Here is a 16,738-nt window from a genome sequence, read left to right as displayed (position 1 = left end):
TAAAATTTGAGAATCGCTAAAAAATGATAAATTTTGTGTGATTTTGTTTAGTCGTTAATTGCCCCTGGCTGGTCATCCCTGTCAACGGGAAGAAATTGTCTAATGCTACTGTTTTTCGATCTTTTGTTGAGTTCAAATGCGACGTTGGGTACTACATACAGGGAGCCAACAACGTCACCTGCCGCGCAAACGCAGAGTGGTCGGAGCCAGTGCCAACATGCCAAGGTACTGTTTCATACCGATGACTTCTTACAGAGATTATACAGAGAATTTGTAGCTGTTCATTGCGATGAACTAATAATTCCGTCCAATGGAAGCGTCTCGAGTCGTGAAACTGTGTTCGGAACACGAGTCAATTTTACCTGCGACATCGGATTTCAGCTTAATGGTTCGCGAGAGCTCACCTGCTTTCCTAATGGAAGTTGGTCGGGCGACGAGCCTCGGTGTAACGGTAATGTTTAGTAATAGAATACGTTTTCCTCTTTTATCTGGAAGCTTGTTTTTATTAGCTATTCACTGCCGCTATTTATCAACGCCGGCCAATGGATTCCTTTGGTCTAACAAAACGATTTTTGGAACGAAAGTGACGTTTAGTTGCGCAGATGGATACAGGCTTAAAGGTCATAGTGAATTGACGTGTTTTCCAAATGGCACCTGGTCCAACTCCGAGCCTTCATGCGCAAGTATATCGAGGAAGCAGTCCCGAAGTTTATGGCTGCATTTCTGTTTTTATTAGTTGTTCGTTGTCCTGAGCTTTCTTCTCCGAACAACGGGACAATTTCAAGCAATAGAACTGAGTTCAGAACGAACGTCTGCTTTACCTGTAGCGAGGGATATGATCTCATTGGGGATACTTGCCTCAATTGTACTTCGAATGGCACTTGGTCTAACAGCAAACCGCACTGCAGTGGTACGTTGCAAGAGCTTGTTTTATACAGTCTGTTATCACTAACTTCTTTTCTAGCCGTTTATTGCATGAAACTTAGAGTACCTTCAAATGGGAGCAGTTCGACAAACGACACGGTGTTTGGAACACAAGTCGAATTCAACTGTGACGTAGGATTTCAACTTAACGGTTTGCAAGAGCTTACTTGCTTTCCTAATGGAAGTTGGTCGGGCGACGAGCCTTGGTGTAACGGTAATGCGTAGCAAAGAAATCGTTCCTGTACTTTGCAAAGTTTTGGTTTATTTTAGCTATTCATTGCCGTTATTTATCAACGCCGTCGAATGGATTCACTTCATCTAACAGAACGATTTTTGGGACGACTGTGACGTTCAGTTGCGCAGATGGATACAGAATGAAAGGCGACAGTGAACTAACGTGTTTTCCAAATGGCTCCTGGTCAAACCCAGAACCGTTGTGCCAAAGTATGTAGCGGTCAAAAAGTTTATCATATCACGTTTTTCATTTTACTTCTTCAGTTGTTCATTGTCCTGTGCTTTTGTCTCCAAGCAACGGGACCATTTCAAGCAATGAAACGCAGTTCAGAACTAAAGCCTGCTTTTCATGCGACGTGGGATACAATCTTGTCGGAGAAACTTGCCTGAATTGTACTTCAAATGGCACTTGGTCTGAAAAGCGGCCAATTTGCAGTCGTACGTTACAAAAGTTTGTTTATTTGAATTTGTTTATTTTTCTGTTCTAGCTGTTCATTGCGATAAACTGAAAATGTTATTAAATGGAAGCATCTCAACCAACGAGACGGTATTTGGAACACGAGTCAATTTTAATTGCGACGTTGGATTTCAACTCGTTGGTCGGCAAGAGCTTGTTTGCTTTCCTAATGGAAGCTGGTCGGCCAACGAACCTCGGTGTGATGGTAATGTTTAACACACTAATTTCTCAGTCTCTCATTGAAGTATGGGTTATTATTAGCTGTTCACTGCAAAAATCTGACGACGCCGTCCAACGGATACGTATCATCGAACAAAACAGTTTCTGGAACAACGGTGACGTTCAATTGCGCAGATGGATATCGGCTAATGGGAGAGAGTGAACTAGAATGTTTTGCGAATGGTAGCTGGTCCAACTCAGAACCGTCATGTGAAAGTATAGTAATGAAGCAGCACTAATTTTATACCAACGGAACTTCTGCTTCTAGTTGTTCATTGTTCCGCGCTTTCTTCGCCTGACAACGGGACTATTTTGACCAATAGGACGGAGTTTGAAACCGAAGCCTGTTTTACCTGCAAGTCTGGGTTTCAGCTGATAGGCGAGGCATGCATCGTTTGTACGTCAAGTGGATCTTGGTCCGCCAATACACCAGACTGCATTGGTATGTTTTTAATTTGGCTGTTGTGCGCTTACCTACAGTATTCTATTAGCGATCGAATGTCCAAGTCTTCTCTCACTAGCAAACGGTCGCATTCTGGCTGGTTCAGAATTACTGCAGGGCGTTGATGTGAGGTTTGAGTGCGTTGATGGGTACGAACTAGTCGGTTTGGCAAACATCACTTGCCTACCGAGTGGAAATTGGTCAGGCGATCAACCGGAATGCCAAAGTAAGTATATTTTTGAGTTCTTCCTTCATAATTATTTATTGGCGCGCTCTAGTTATTCACTGCCCTCGTCTTGTTCCACCTGAAAGAGGCAGCAAGTCTTCAAATGAAACAAAATTTGGTACCACTGTTTCGTTTTCCTGCATGGAAGGCTATGAAATAGATGGTAATGCACGTTTGACCTGTCTCTCGACTCGCAACTGGACATCCCGCGAGCCAAACTGCAGTCGTAAGCACGTATTAATTGAATATTATTAGTCAATCTTGTACCGTGTTATTTAGCTGTTCACTGCGACCGGTTGATTGTCCCCGAAAACGGAGAGTTGTCTACCAACGAGACAATATTTGGAACAACGGTGAGAGCAAGTTGTGCCGTTGGCTACACGCTTACTGGTGCATCAAATATCTCGTGCCTTACAAGCGGTCAGTGGTCTCATTCAACGCCTTTGTGTGAAGGTAGTGATCAAGTGGTTTACAGTTTGCATTTTCATGATTCTGTATGTAGCTGTGCACTGTTATCCGCTTCCTGCTATTGTAAATGGAAAGAAGTCAACAAACGAGACTGTATTCGACACGTCTGTTCACTTTTGGTGTAATCTCGGCTACGCGCTCTCCGTCGTGAGAAGCCTCACGTGCTACGCAAATGGGAGTTGGTCGAGTGACGTGCCTTTTTGCGAAGGTAATTCTTTTTTCTCACTTGGATTTCTCCTGAAGTTTCTTTGGAATAGAAATCGACGAGTGCGCATCTATGCCTTGCCTAAACAACGGAACGTGCGTAGATGAAATCAACCGATTCACGTGCAATTGTACTAGCGGATACACCGGAGCTGTCTGCGAGACGAGTAGGATTGTTTTTGAATCAAAAATCGGTTGTTTGGCATTTTTGTCTGCTTAGATATTGACGAATGTGCGTCAACGCCTTGTCAGAATAATGGAACGTGTGTCGATGGATTTGACGGGTACACGTGCCTGTGCATGGCTGGCTATACAGGAGACGTCTGCAAAACCAGTGAGCGGGCTTAATGCAATGTACAATAGACAAGATTTTATTCTTCCAGACATTGACGAATGCGATCCTGTTCCTTGTCAAAATGGAGGCACTTGCTTTGATGGCGTCAACGTATATACGTGTGACTGCATTCCCGGTCATACCGGAGTTAATTGCGAAACAGGTAAGCCTCCCATCTGTCGAAGTGGAGATATGTACAGTAATCATTTGTGGTTTAGATATTGGCGAGTGTGTCTCCGTTCCGTGTCAGAATAACGGAACATGTGTAGACGAAATCAACCGATTCACATGCATTTGCGCAAACGGATTCTCTGGAAACGTCTGCGAAACAAGTGAGATTTTGGCTGAAGCTGTGATCACATTTTCATCATCGTTGACTACAGATATTGACGAATGCGTCTCTGTGCCTTGTAAAAATGGAGGAACATGTGTTGATGGCATTGACGACTACATTTGCTTCTGCATGCCCGGATACACAGGAGATTCCTGCGAGACGAGTTAGTACAAGGCCTTTGGTGGGTATTTTGTATATGGAACTGGCCAACATTTAGATGTTGACGAATGCTCGTCTATGCCATGTCATAACAACGGAACGTGCATAGACGAGATTAACGGTTTTACCTGTAATTGCTCAAGCGCATTCACCGGAGATGTGTGCGAGACGAGTATGATTGTGGTTGAATTCATCAGTCATTTCTTCGTCAATTTTTTTCTTAGATATTGACGACTGTGCGTCAGCGCCTTGTCAGAATAACGGAACGTGTGTCGATGGATTTGACCGGCATGTGTGTTTATGCATGGCTGGCTATACAGGAGACGTCTGCGATATCAGTGAGTTGGCTTTATACAAGGTATAATGGGCGAGATTTATATACTCTCTAGACATTGACGAATGCGATCCGGTTCCCTGTCGAAATGGAGGCACCTGCTTTGATGGCATCAACGAATATAAGTGTCACTGCATGGCTGGCTATACAGGAGACGTCTGCGAAATCGGTGAGCTGGCTTTATGCAAGGTATAATGGGCGAGATTTATATATTCTCCTAGACATTGACGAATGCTATCCGGTTCCCTGTCGAAATGGAGGCACCTGCTTTGATGGCATCAACGAATATACGTGTGACTGCATTCCCGGTCATACCGGAGTTAATTGCGAAACAGGTAAGCCTTCCCTCTGTTGAATTGGATATATGTAATCATTTGTGGTTTAGATATTGGCGAATGTATCTCCGTTCCGTGCCAGAATAACGGAACATGCGTAGACGAAATCAACCGATTCACGTGCATTTGTGCAAACGGATTCTCTGGGAATGTCTGCGAAACGAGTGAGATTTTTGACTGAAAGAGAAATTAACTTTTTATTGTTTTGTTTGTGCGTTATAAGATCCCGACGAATGCATGTCATCTCCGTGCTTAAATCGGGGAACCTGTGTCGATGGCATTGACGGCTATAAGTGCGTTTGCATGGCCGGATACACCGGAGACTCATGCGAGAGGAGTTAGTTATAGAACTTTTGGTTATCGTCATTCTTACCAATTTTGTTTTTAAATCAGATGTTGACGAATGCGCTTCTATGCCATGTCAAAACAACGGAACGTGCGTAGATGAAATCAACCGATTCACGTGCAATTGTACTAGCGGATACACCGGAGCTGTCTGCGAGACGAGTAGGATTGTTTTCGAATCAAAAATCGGTTGTTGGTCATTTTTGTCTTCTAGATATTGACGAATGTGCCTCAACGCCTTGTCAGAATAATGGAACGTGTGTCGATGGATTTGACGGGTACACGTGCCTGTGCATGGCTGGCTATACAGGAGACGTCTGCGAAACCAGTGAGCTGGCTTCATACAATGTACAATAGACAAGAATTTATTCTTTTATGCAGATATTGACGAATGCGTCTCTGTGCCCTGCCAAAATGGAGGATCGTGTGTCGATGGCGTTGACGGCTACATGTGCTTTTGCATTGATGGGTACACCGGAGATTCATGCCAGACAAGTAAGTACAAGGATATCTTCTGACTGAAAGAGAAATTAACTTTTTATTGTTTTGTTTGTGCGTTATAAGATCCCGACGAATGCATGTCATCTCCGTGCTTAAATCGGGGAACCTGTGTCGATGGCATTGACGGCTATAAGTGCGTTTGCATGGCCGGATACACCGGAGACTCATGCGAGAGGAGTTAGTTATAGAACTTTTGGTTATCGTCATTCTTACCAATTTTGTTTTTAAATCAGATGTTGACGAATGCGCTTCTATGCCATGTCAAAACAACGGAACTTGCGTAGACGATATCAACCGTTTCACGTGCGATTGCATAAGTGGATTTACCGGAAGTGTCTGCGAGACGAGTAAGACTTTTTGTTGAAGCTCACTTTCGAACTCAAATATTGTTAGATATCGACGATTGTGCCTCTACGCCTTGCATGAATGGGGGAACTTGTTTTGACGGAATCTTTGATTACAGCTGCTCGTGCAGCCCCGGGTTTACTGGAGATAATTGCAAAACAAGTTAGCTCGTTTCTCTGCTCTAACAATTACTTGAAATTATCCTTTTCACATATATCTAGACATTGACGAGTGTCTTTCTGTGTCTTGTCAAAATGGTGGAAGTTGTGTTGACGAAGTGAACCGCTATTCTTGTGCTTGTTCTTCTGGTTTTACTGGAAGACACTGCGAAAATGGTATGATCTCTATATTCGTAATTGTCATTTTGCGGTAATCTGGGTGCAGATGTCAACGAGTGCTTGAACTCTAGTCCGTGTCATAATGGGGGGACGTGCACCAACGTTCGTGGCTCGTTTCTTTGCACCTGTCAAATGTTTTACAATGGCGACCGCTGTGAAATATGTAAGTGTATACGTGGGTTAGGGTTGCGTTTGGCGATCCTTCTGTGAAACCTTACCTACCGCGCTGATAAGTTGGGCTGGCCATTACATAATTAACCAGCGCTCGCTCAAAACTACTTGTGCGTAGCTTAAATGTAACTTCATCTCTTGCAGTTGACAGAAATCTTTATCCGTACGGTCTTGGTCAGGAAGACAGTCGTCTTCCAAACGGCGACGACATCCTCTCTTCTTCTATAGCGTTGCCAAGCTGTTTCCCATTTGGAAGAAGACAACATCGTTTTGCTTACGTATGGAATCCGAATTTTGCTGAAATTTTTTTATTTTTTTATTTGCTAGGTATCGAGCAATGGTCTCGTTTCTTTTGACGAGCGGTTCAGCAATGCCGTTCCAGAACGGTTTCCACGACCGGGTTTTCCTTCTACAGCGGCACCGTTTTGGGCCGACGTCGACACTCGTCGCGACGGAAGTGTTTTCTATCAAGTCTACAGCCATCGCTCGTCACCGATTCTTCGACGGGCTAGCGAAGACGTGCAAACGTTTGCTCGTACAACTTTCAACGCTACGTGGTGTCTCGTTGCGACTTGGGATCGTGTGCCAAACGTTCCAGACGGTCGACCTGGCTTCAATGACGAGTTTTCGTCCTTGGTACGGAAAGCCAAGGTACTGTAGTTTTTTATAAAAGTAATGAATGTTTCTTGTTTCTAGCGCAATACATTCCAAGTCGTGATTGCTACTGACGAACGGGTGACATACATTTTGTTCAATTATCCAGTCGACGGTCGACTACAATGGATTGGTCGTCCTGGTCAGGATCCGGCTGTGGTCGGATACGCGGCCAGCGATTTGAGCACTTTTGACAATCATCTGCTATCGGGTACCGCCTCTGTTTTGTCTGTCACGTCATCGTCTAACATTGACGTCATCGGTCGTTATTTGTATCGCGTTTCGTTAGCGGGAAATCGATGCGCAAGTCGAGGCGCTTGCCTCGACTGGTATTCCCAAGATATCGCTCAGTACGGGCGATTTCCGTTTTGGCATCTATTCGTTCAGCCGTGTCCGTGCACCTTATTTCAAGCGTTCACTGATTTCAGATTTATTCAGACGTCTTCTGCTGACGACCAAAGTACTGACCGATTGTGCTTTGTTTCTCTTTTCGGCAGCTTCGACGGCCAACAAGCGGAATGTTGCTACCGCTCGGATATCTCATCACCGTTTATCTCATTCTTCTCCGATATGATTGGCGGTGGCTCGCTGATCACCCAGCTACCGTTCGCCGGCTCGGCCAATCGATTTCACTCATTCTTCAGTCCCACCCGTCACAGGGAATTTGACGTGCAGCCGTATCAACGATGCTGCTTTGACTCCGACCTGTGTAATCTCTACTTTGAACGGCGACCGTCGCCTCCAACGTGTACAGAGCGTTTTCCTCTCTTCTTCTTTTCGACGTGGGGCGATCCTCATTTCACGACATTGGACGGCAATGAATACACGTTTAACGGACTCGGCGAGTACCTAATTTTCAAGTCGGCCGATGATCGGTTCGAATTCCAAGGTCGAACGCGTCTCGTCACCAATTCATCGGCAACAGAATTCTCGGCTTTTGTGTCACGACAAATTTCCGTCAATTCAACCGGACCTGAAAATTCGACTATCGTACAAGTTAGCCTCGTTTCGGCGAGCGAAGTTCGTTTGATGGTTTGCTGCTATGGCGCTAACGCTTCATTGACAGAGTCGCTTGGCTATTTCGATGGATCGTCGTGGCGCGACGTTTCAAAACTGTTTTCCGATTTGGCGGCAAACGGCGTCTTGATACTGGACAACGTCATCGTGTCTCGTGGAGAAGCCAATGATTCAATATCGCTTGTCGTGTCGTTTTCGTCTGATATTACTGTTACTATAACGGCGAGAAGTGGCCTTCTGTCTTTCGTCATGGGTTTGCCGGACGAGTATCGAGGCAATACTCGAGGCTTGGTTGGTCAATGGGACGGAAATCGGAAAAACGATTTTATCGCGCGTTCTGGCAAAGAAATTTCCCTGAACGCTTCGAGTCGAACTATTCATAATGATTTTGGGCAAACTTGTGAGTCACAAAAGTTGAGTAGTGCACAATAGCCGTTTTTCTATGTTTTTTTTGGCATAGGGCAAATATCGCAAGCCGAATCTCTCTTCTACTATCAAGAGAGCCAAAACTCGTCGACTTTCTCCAATCCCCATCACGAACCAATTTTCATCGATGAAGTATTGGATCGCTACACAGATGTGCAAATGGAACAATGTGACAACGATCTCCCATGCCTGTTTGATTTCTTCGAAACTGGCAGCGAAGACGTTGCTCTTACGACTCTCAAAGGTCGTCGCGGCGTTGCAGACGCGGCTCAAATCCAAGGTACTAAGAGCTGATATCAGATTAGGCACCTACAAAATCTTGCTTCTGTTTTAGAAAATAATCCCCCACAAATCGTCGGGAATGAGACTTTTCGAGCTACAATCTACGTTGCGTCTTTGTACCGTTTCACCGTCACAGACGTCGGTGATAACTTTACGTTCGCAATTAAGCGCACTCCATCTCTCGCTCTTAACGACTTCATGCTCGAAAACGACGGTAGCGAGTACAATTTAGTGTGGACTCCAAGAGGAACCAGTGCAGTCAGTTTTACCATCATCGCCAATGATAGTCGTGGAGCTGTTAGCGAGCATGAGCCTCTTGTGCGACTCTGCGGCTGCGCTTTGCAAAACGGAGCCGAGTGCGTTGAGGTCGATACGGACGGTGGCCAAGATGGATTCATCTTGGAGGACTGTGAATGCGGTCCAGGTATGTATTTTGTACAGGTGTTCGTGCAGGCACGTAAGGAACACGTTTTTTTTCAGGTTGGACAGGAGATTTTTGTAACATTGACCAAAACGGATGCATCGACCCGGGCTGCCCGATTGGTACGAACTGCACAGATGTTCCGGCTCCCGGAGTGGGAGCGAATTGCTCGGATTGTCCTATCGGGAGTGAAGTCGACGGAGCTAAATGCAACGGTAACGCTTCCTGTCTTTTTTTCTCTGTTTCATTAGTTTTTGTGTGCAAAGATATTGACGAATGCGGAGAAAATGATGACAACTGCGACCAAGTTTGCATTAATGAAGTCCCCTTTTTCCGATGCGATTGCGAAAAAGGCTTTCGACTAGCGAATCAAACGGAGTGCATTGGTATACTGCTGGGGTTGGTCTCAGGCAAGCGTCTGTAAATATATGTTGTTTAGATATCAACGAGTGTTCAGAAATGGAACCTTGTCATCAGGTGTGCTCAAACACAATTGGATCTTTTGACTGCGCGTGCTTTGATGGCTTCACATTTAGTAGTGACAACGAAACGTGCATTCGTATGATTTATTTTCTTTTTTCTTGCTATATTGTCTTAATTAAGTTCTCTTTTCTTTGTCTACTAGCTACTGAAAATTGTGATATTTCAAATCTTTGCGAGCAGATCTGCTCGAAAAATCTGACTAGCGGAAACGAAACATGTACTTGCTTTAAAGGATTTCGATTAGACTCTAACAAATGGAATTGCTCAGGTGATTTGATCATGAAAACGTAGTTTTTACGGTTGTTTGCAGTTGTACCATGTCTGTTTTTTAGACGTCGATGAGTGCACTGAAGGACTTGCAAACTGCGAACACAATTGCACCAACGTAGATGGAAGTTTTCAGTGTTCGTGCAGAGAAGGTTTTCGCCTTGCGAGCGACGGCAGCAGTTGCTTTGGTTTGTCTCTATAAACGGCATGCAGGCTTTTCAGGAATTTTTTCTTTTGCAGACATCAATGAGTGCGTGGAGAGAAATGTCAATGGGACTGCGTGTTCAGTTGTAGGGCAATTTTGTACCAACATTGACGGGGATTTTAATTGCGATTGTCCACTTCTCACCGAAGAAATCAATGGAACATGTGCAGGTGCGCGATAGATTTTTGTCGACGTCTTTTTCCTAGCATAGCTCAATAGTGGTTGACGATTGCGCATCCAATCCTTGCCTGAACGGAGCACTGTGCATTGACGGATTTGGTGTTTTCACATGTCAATGCCCGATGGGTTTCTCTGGATCTCAATGCCAAAACGGTAAATTTAAAATTGGAGTAGAGATTAGGATAATATAACATTTTTGCGAATAAAATATAGAGGCCAACGAATGTCAGTCCGTTCCGTGTACAAATGGAGGAACATGCGAGGATCGGCGCGGCGACTTTTTCTGCTCGTGCCCTCCTGGTTATACGGGAAAGACGTGCAGCGAAGAGACAGATGAGTGTTCGCCCAATCCGTGTCTGAATAGCGGAATGTGCACTGATCTATTCCTCAATTTCACATGCAACTGTAGTCAGGGCTATACAGGTCGTCAGTGCGAAATAGGTGAGTTTATACGTCGCTATCTATAGTTTTAGTGCTAATTATTATTTATTCAATTAAGACATAAACGAGTGCGAAAACGTTTCTTGTGCGAATGGCGGAAACTGTCAGGACCTTGTCGCAGATTTTAACTGCATTTGTCGCGAAGGATTCACCGGCCGCTATTGTGAAACAAGTTAGGAATTAGACGCTAATTCGAAAAGGATGTTCACTTCCTTTTTCTCAGATATTGATGATTGTTTGCCAGATTCTTGCCAAAATGGAACTTGTATTGATTTAACAGGTGGATTTACGTGCAGCTGCTTTTCTGGCTACACTGGCGCTTTATGCGAAAAAGGTTAGTTGCTGTAACTGTGCTCACTGCTAGCTAACGAAGTGCTAATCGCAGAAATCAACGAATGTGAGCCCAATCCGTGCCAAAACGGAGGAACGTGTTACGACAAAATTGACAGCTTCGTTTGCGAGTGTCACCCGGAGTTCGATGGAGAGCGCTGTCATATAGGTCAATAAGCGTGCTCAGTTGAAAATTTCTTGTATAAGGATGTCGTTTTAGGCAAAGCTCGTTGTTCTTCTCAGGTTGACGTATGTGCGGATTTTATTTCTTGCACAAAAGCTGTCTTTTCTTGCAACTCGCCCAACTATTTGGATTCGTTCTTATCTCCAGTTTGCTCCGCCAGCACCGCCAGCCCGACTGGCGGTGGTGCTTGTCAGTTCTGCACTTGGCTTTCTGACGTGTCCGTTTGCCTCGCCAATCTGACGAGCAGCACTGTTGCCGATGTTTATGGTGTCAATCGTACGGTCCCACCATTTGCTGAAGAGTGCCGTCTCGTAGACAATCGTCTCTTTACCAACCATGGAGACTGTATACAAAAGAGCAACCTGTGTGACGTGAACGTTTCCAAGGATAATGCATTGAACTTACGCAATATCTTGGCGATGTCGTCGACGTACCGAGATGCAAACTTTGCCACTGTTCTTCGCATCGTGCGATCGTGTCCCGAAAATAAGCAAGCAAATGTATTGGAACTCAGATCTGTTTTAGAAGATGAAGGTTTCGTTATATGCGGAACGATTGACCAAGTGCAAAATGTTGGATCATCGGCCATCGATCTGCTAAAATCACTTTTTGACGCTTTAAATTCTGGAACTGGAGATTCTTTGCATCTAAGCAGCAATGCTTTGTTGGAGTGCGAAAATCGGCGAAAGAGCGGCGGAAATAGGTTTCGTCGTGCTGTCAATGAAAGTTCCGGGATTTTTGGGATCATCAGCAACGGCACGAATGCTATAAGTCTTGCCAACTTTTGCCAAGTAAACGCCTCGCAGCTGGCAACTAACGTCACGGTTAATTGTCCCGTATGCGGCGATGGCGTTCTCCGAATTGATTCCGAAGAATGCGACGATAGCAATACTGTTTCCGGTGATGGATGCTCAGCTACTTGCAAGCTTGAAGAGGGCTTCGGTTGCCGGACTCCTGTGGGAGAACGGACGGTTTGTTACAGTAAGACTTGCGGTGATGGAATACGCGTTCCCGGCGAAGATTGCGATTCCGGATTGGACGGCTACGGCTGCGAATCGTTCAGCTGCACTATACTCGACGGTTTTGAGTGTCCAGTTAACGCTGAATTCGACAACTCGAGCGAGTGCTTCAATTGCGGAAATGGAATTCGAGAATTCTTTGAGGAGTGCGACACTCTGAATGGCACAGGCAATGACATTGACGGATGCAGCGACACTTGCAACATTGTTGAGTTATTCACATGTACGGGCAAGCGGGGAGCAGGAAGCGATTGCAATCACGTCGCCGTCGATTTCAACGTCGCCGACAAGACGACCCTTAATCGTACAGTCCGTTACCGCGAGGCAAATACGATCGTCCTGTTGGCACCTAGAAGGAAGAACCTGGACGCTTCCGCGTTTGGCAATGAGGTACCGTGAGAACGCTTTTAAGGTCTAACTAACTGTACGTAACTTTTAAGGACTGGAAAGAAGTAGTCGTGGAATTGACTAATCCTTTGGACAGTCTGGGAGAAAGGGTGCGTTTCTCTTTTCTGTCTTTTCATTTCTTCATTCTTCTCTCGCAGGTAATCTTCTCCACTGGTACTGCAGTCTCTTTCAACAAACTGACACTTGAGGAAAGAAGCAAAATTAACGGAATTTCTACTGTTCAATTTGTTACGGAATCCGACAGGTATGTGGCAACCGTTGCTTTCATTTTGATAGAAAAACTTGTATTTAGTGAAGGGATCAGAGTTGTACGCGGAGCGAGTCCAGCCAATTTGACTCATGTCCTTCTTAGCTTGGGGTACTTCAGCTCTAGCAGGAGTCCTGATTTTAATCCAAAGTACGTTGAGGGTGAACGATGTACTGATGTTCTCGGCTGACTTCATCTTGTTTAGACTTTTTCTGATCACGGTCATCGATTCAAATGGGTATTCAGCGCCCGTTGTAGGCGTCACCGTCCAATTTGTCGGAGAGAACGACGACCCGCCGGTTTTGACGATAGGAAGTACAAATTTACATTTTCTCAATTTGTTGATCAACGTCACGACTCTAATAATAACTCTAATGTTTTCTTATAGCACCAGTTACACACTACGAAGAAGGCAGCCAAACGCCTATTGACGTCACGAGCAACTCGCTTAACCTAACCGACCCAGATCATACATTGTAAAACGTTGCTGTTTTCTTTGGGCTAACCTACCAGTTGCAATTTTTTTGCAGCCATCTTCTAAAAGCAGCAACAATAAAAATTCGTTCTGGCGGAAGTGGGTCTTTGGCGATCAAAAACACTGCAGCACTAGTGAAGTCGGAAGTAAATGTTTTGAGCTCTTTCAGTCATTGTATCGTTAATTTAAATTTGTTTTCAAGGAAATACTATCGGGAAAAGAAATTGTTTTAACTGGAAATGCGACCACTGATGTTTTCCAAGCTCTGCTCAATAACGTCACTTACGCGAATTCGTAAATCTTCAAATTTCGGTTTCACGGTAACTATTATTCTAAACTAGTGAGCCAGAGTTTGAAGGTCTTGACGACGTCTATATTGACTTTATTGTTTTTGACGGAATATTTACGACAATGAAACAAGTCCTGTACGCTCAAAAATATGTGTTCTTTTCTTTATATTGATCATACTCTCCTGCTAGCATAAGACTAATTGACTTTAACGTCGCTCCCGTGGTACGATTCTTTCAAGCTGAAATGGCAACAATTTCATACACTGAAGGACACCCTCCCAGTTTCTTATCGGATGGCGTCAACATAACAGACATCAACGATGCAACAATGGCAAGGTGTCTCTAAATTGCAAGGCTTTAAAAGCATTGCTCTACTTTGCCCTTTTTTCTCCGAAGAGCAACGGTGTTACTGGTCGATGGTCATAGCGGGGATGCCTTGGTTCTCAATAAGTCAACCGCTGCTGACGCCGGCATAGCGGTTCAGAGTCAAGACAACTATCAAACTTTGGTGGGTTAAATTAATTGCTGCATTGACTTAATTGCATCTACACCGTGTTTTATGTAGACTCTCTCTGGTGCAGCTAATATCTCTATTTACGAGATGATCCTGTCGTCATTGGGCTTTGTCAATAATCTCAGTCCTCCTGTGAATCTTTCATCAGACTCAAGGTTGAAAACTCCAACATCGAAAGTTCGTTCGGTCATTTTGATTCCCTTATAGAATGGCTTACATTACTGTGGACGATGGCCAGAATCGCAGTTCTCCGGCAGCGATTCAAATCTTTGTCATTCCTATTAGCGATGGGCCTGTTCTTCGATTCACGCCCCCGAGTCAGCCTCTGCAATTTGCCTCGCTTGCCGACAGATCTCATTCGATCACTTTCACTGAAAACGGATCGCCTGTAAAAATCTTACCAAATTATACCATTCTGGTTGACGTGGATAGTTTTTATGCTGGAAATGCGACGTTTTCATTCAATACCACTCGCACTGGTGACGTCGTTTTGGTTGACGTGAGCAAAGCCAATAGTCACGGAGTCACCGTAACTGGACAGGGCACATCGAGCGTCTCTTTGAGCGGAATTGCGTCGTTTGCGGCGTATCTAGAGGTAAAACGTCTTGTTCATCATCTATTTGCTTACTTTACTTTGTATTTCATCAGATACTGCTTTCTGTTACGTATAGCAATACAGCGTCTGAACCGGAGAAAATTGTTCCTCAGATTGCTGTTATGGTGTGGGACAAAGCAGGAGCGGCTAGCCTCCCGGCCTCTGTTTTTGTTTCTACCGTGTTCATCAACGATAGTCCGCAGTTGGATTTGGGTGTTGGTGTAGGCAGAGACGATCGAATACGATTTGTTGAAAATCAGGTGATTGGGCAGCACATCGTAAGTGGAGCACACGACGTCTCCATCAGTGATTCGGTCGAAGGAAACAACATCACGAAAATGACAGTCGAATTGACGTAAGGAAATAGAAGAGAACGAATTCTCTAATTCTCACTTTTTTTACTTGTACACAGCGCAAACTACCCAGGCAAGCTCGATGCTACTGAGTTCATATATCTGCGTAAATCGACGGCTTGTCCTGGCCTAATGGTGAGTAAAAACGAAGCAGGAAATTTTTCAACTCATTGATTTCTTTAATTAATTAAGTATCAACCGGATCACTCGGGCAAACTGCTGACGTTCACCGGCTTGGACGACGGCAAGGTGGCTAGCAATATGTTTACAATGGCTTTAGAAACGTGAAGTTTTTCCTGTAGCTCTACGCTTGCACGGTCGGCAGGCTGTTCTACTTTTCGTCGGCTGATGAGCCAACTGTATTTGTTAGCGACTCCTCTTTAGAGAAAATTGGCCGGAAGGTACGTATACGACTATTCACTTACTACCGTGAATGTAACTGCTGTACTTTCTTTACTCAACTGGGAAGATCATAATTACTGTCTTCGACAACGGAAATCCACCTGCGAGCAGTAGCGCCGCATCTCATGTGGACATCCTCACTATCAACGACAATAAACCGCGGTTTGCGATTCAAAATGAAACGGAATGCGTTGAAGAAAGCACCAGCGATCGTCATCGTCGTCGTCGTGACTTGAAAGGAGAAGAGCCAGTGTCAGAGTCAGAGTTTGTTCAAAAGCGGAAGGTTTGCTTTGCAAAATGTCACTATAGCTGTTTGCGATTCTACTATATATAGAAGGTTTACGTGACTTTGATTGAAGTCGAAGGAGCGTCAAACGATAGGATTCTTCCAGGAACAACGGTGGTTTTGAAATTTTCACACGAAACGAATATGCCGTCAGTTCGCCGGCCATCCGATTTGTCGAAAATAATCAGCTTTTTGCCCGAACATTTGAACAACGTTTCGGTCTTCGGATTATGGGACGACAGTCAAACTCTCGCGATCGTCTTTCCAAATGGAGGCTATCAGTTGAACATGAACAGCTCAGATTTCTGTGGAACGAAGGACGTAAAAATCACTTTTGCTGGAAAAGATCGAGGTTTGTTAAAGTCATTGAAACTTTGCATTTTCCGCAGCAAGATCGTTTTAGCTAATTCTTGTCAGTCGTGCGATTACGGCATTTGCCACTTCTCCGGAATCCCCTGCCGCGTCACTGGCACTTACACCATCGAGTATGAAAAACCGGCAGAGCCATCAAATATGCCCACGTCAAATGGCATTGTTGTGGACGAGGAGACTATCGTCGTCGATTGGGCAGTCGTTGCTTTAGCAATACTGTGCATTTTCATCACTGCTGCTGCTGTAACAGTGATGGGTTGGCGTTACAAAAGGTTAGTCGATGAAGCAATCACGCAAATCTTGTTCTTACACGCGTTCTTTTGTGTCAGAGGTCTGTAGAAGGAATGGGGTGAATGCAGACTGAAACATGCCGCTTGCTGCTAGCATTAGAAATTGAATGTCTTTGCAGTTCTTCATTTGCTTCACGGTTCTGTCTTTTCTTTTCTGCTGCTGTTAGATTTTGTGTCTTAGATTACATGATAGTGGGCGAAGTGAGCGAAGCTGAAATAGAGGCGTT

The 16,738-nt window shown here is 44.6% G+C and overlaps 1 protein-coding gene across 1 annotated transcript in view; it reads left to right on the top strand.

The window, feature by feature from the left end:
- The window catches only part of LOC136199956 (uncharacterized), a 65,933-nt gene extending 49,237 nt beyond the window's left edge, over nucleotides 1-16,696 (top strand). The window contains exons 215-284 of the mRNA XM_065990257.1: nucleotides 52-225; nucleotides 278-451; nucleotides 510-683; nucleotides 737-910; nucleotides 965-1,138; nucleotides 1,195-1,368; nucleotides 1,423-1,596; nucleotides 1,647-1,820; nucleotides 1,877-2,050; nucleotides 2,103-2,276; nucleotides 2,326-2,502; nucleotides 2,555-2,728; nucleotides 2,782-2,955; nucleotides 3,005-3,178; nucleotides 3,228-3,341; nucleotides 3,395-3,508; nucleotides 3,558-3,671; nucleotides 3,727-3,840; nucleotides 3,892-4,005; nucleotides 4,060-4,173; nucleotides 4,226-4,339; nucleotides 4,391-4,504; nucleotides 4,557-4,670; nucleotides 4,721-4,834; nucleotides 4,894-5,007; nucleotides 5,064-5,177; nucleotides 5,230-5,343; nucleotides 5,397-5,510; nucleotides 5,580-5,693; nucleotides 5,750-5,863; nucleotides 5,910-6,023; nucleotides 6,083-6,196; nucleotides 6,246-6,362; nucleotides 6,515-6,648; nucleotides 6,698-7,006; nucleotides 7,067-8,441; nucleotides 8,502-8,747; nucleotides 8,802-9,173; nucleotides 9,230-9,385; nucleotides 9,437-9,556; nucleotides 9,610-9,729; nucleotides 9,796-9,921; nucleotides 9,986-10,108; nucleotides 10,161-10,295; nucleotides 10,345-10,458; nucleotides 10,519-10,746; nucleotides 10,805-10,918; nucleotides 10,970-11,080; nucleotides 11,132-11,245; nucleotides 11,297-12,669; nucleotides 12,720-12,776; nucleotides 12,825-12,931; nucleotides 12,980-13,084; nucleotides 13,140-13,249; nucleotides 13,323-13,410; nucleotides 13,465-13,555; nucleotides 13,612-13,703; nucleotides 13,751-13,834; nucleotides 13,889-14,035; nucleotides 14,096-14,207; nucleotides 14,265-14,368; nucleotides 14,421-14,808; nucleotides 14,862-15,163; nucleotides 15,221-15,296; nucleotides 15,354-15,410; nucleotides 15,464-15,562; nucleotides 15,631-15,846; nucleotides 15,898-16,201; nucleotides 16,253-16,493; nucleotides 16,551-16,696. Coding sequence (XP_065846329.1) covers nucleotides 52-225; nucleotides 278-451; nucleotides 510-683; nucleotides 737-910; nucleotides 965-1,138; nucleotides 1,195-1,368; nucleotides 1,423-1,596; nucleotides 1,647-1,820; nucleotides 1,877-2,050; nucleotides 2,103-2,276; nucleotides 2,326-2,502; nucleotides 2,555-2,728; nucleotides 2,782-2,955; nucleotides 3,005-3,178; nucleotides 3,228-3,341; nucleotides 3,395-3,508; nucleotides 3,558-3,671; nucleotides 3,727-3,840; nucleotides 3,892-4,005; nucleotides 4,060-4,173; nucleotides 4,226-4,339; nucleotides 4,391-4,504; nucleotides 4,557-4,670; nucleotides 4,721-4,834; nucleotides 4,894-5,007; nucleotides 5,064-5,177; nucleotides 5,230-5,343; nucleotides 5,397-5,510; nucleotides 5,580-5,693; nucleotides 5,750-5,863; nucleotides 5,910-6,023; nucleotides 6,083-6,196; nucleotides 6,246-6,362; nucleotides 6,515-6,648; nucleotides 6,698-7,006; nucleotides 7,067-8,441; nucleotides 8,502-8,747; nucleotides 8,802-9,173; nucleotides 9,230-9,385; nucleotides 9,437-9,556; nucleotides 9,610-9,729; nucleotides 9,796-9,921; nucleotides 9,986-10,108; nucleotides 10,161-10,295; nucleotides 10,345-10,458; nucleotides 10,519-10,746; nucleotides 10,805-10,918; nucleotides 10,970-11,080; nucleotides 11,132-11,245; nucleotides 11,297-12,669; nucleotides 12,720-12,776; nucleotides 12,825-12,931; nucleotides 12,980-13,084; nucleotides 13,140-13,249; nucleotides 13,323-13,410; nucleotides 13,465-13,555; nucleotides 13,612-13,703; nucleotides 13,751-13,834; nucleotides 13,889-14,035; nucleotides 14,096-14,207; nucleotides 14,265-14,368; nucleotides 14,421-14,808; nucleotides 14,862-15,163; nucleotides 15,221-15,296; nucleotides 15,354-15,410; nucleotides 15,464-15,562; nucleotides 15,631-15,846; nucleotides 15,898-16,201; nucleotides 16,253-16,493; nucleotides 16,551-16,560 — 12,668 coding nt within the window. The 3' untranslated portion in view covers nucleotides 16,561-16,696. The remainder of the gene's footprint in view (nucleotides 1-51; nucleotides 226-277; nucleotides 452-509; nucleotides 684-736; nucleotides 911-964; nucleotides 1,139-1,194; nucleotides 1,369-1,422; nucleotides 1,597-1,646; nucleotides 1,821-1,876; nucleotides 2,051-2,102; nucleotides 2,277-2,325; nucleotides 2,503-2,554; nucleotides 2,729-2,781; nucleotides 2,956-3,004; nucleotides 3,179-3,227; nucleotides 3,342-3,394; nucleotides 3,509-3,557; nucleotides 3,672-3,726; nucleotides 3,841-3,891; nucleotides 4,006-4,059; nucleotides 4,174-4,225; nucleotides 4,340-4,390; nucleotides 4,505-4,556; nucleotides 4,671-4,720; nucleotides 4,835-4,893; nucleotides 5,008-5,063; nucleotides 5,178-5,229; nucleotides 5,344-5,396; nucleotides 5,511-5,579; nucleotides 5,694-5,749; nucleotides 5,864-5,909; nucleotides 6,024-6,082; nucleotides 6,197-6,245; nucleotides 6,363-6,514; nucleotides 6,649-6,697; nucleotides 7,007-7,066; nucleotides 8,442-8,501; nucleotides 8,748-8,801; nucleotides 9,174-9,229; nucleotides 9,386-9,436; nucleotides 9,557-9,609; nucleotides 9,730-9,795; nucleotides 9,922-9,985; nucleotides 10,109-10,160; nucleotides 10,296-10,344; nucleotides 10,459-10,518; nucleotides 10,747-10,804; nucleotides 10,919-10,969; nucleotides 11,081-11,131; nucleotides 11,246-11,296; nucleotides 12,670-12,719; nucleotides 12,777-12,824; nucleotides 12,932-12,979; nucleotides 13,085-13,139; nucleotides 13,250-13,322; nucleotides 13,411-13,464; nucleotides 13,556-13,611; nucleotides 13,704-13,750; nucleotides 13,835-13,888; nucleotides 14,036-14,095; nucleotides 14,208-14,264; nucleotides 14,369-14,420; nucleotides 14,809-14,861; nucleotides 15,164-15,220; nucleotides 15,297-15,353; nucleotides 15,411-15,463; nucleotides 15,563-15,630; nucleotides 15,847-15,897; nucleotides 16,202-16,252; nucleotides 16,494-16,550) is intronic.
- Nucleotides 16,697-16,738: the final 42 nt, after the last annotated feature.

This window comes from Oscarella lobularis, chromosome 2 (assembly GCF_947507565.1).
Source record: "Oscarella lobularis chromosome 2, ooOscLobu1.1, whole genome shotgun sequence".
Classification (NCBI taxonomy): Eukaryota; Metazoa; Porifera; class Homoscleromorpha; order Homosclerophorida; family Oscarellidae; genus Oscarella; species Oscarella lobularis.
Note: the sequence above shows the minus strand (reverse complement) of the source record. Positions and strands in the feature narration are given on the sequence as shown.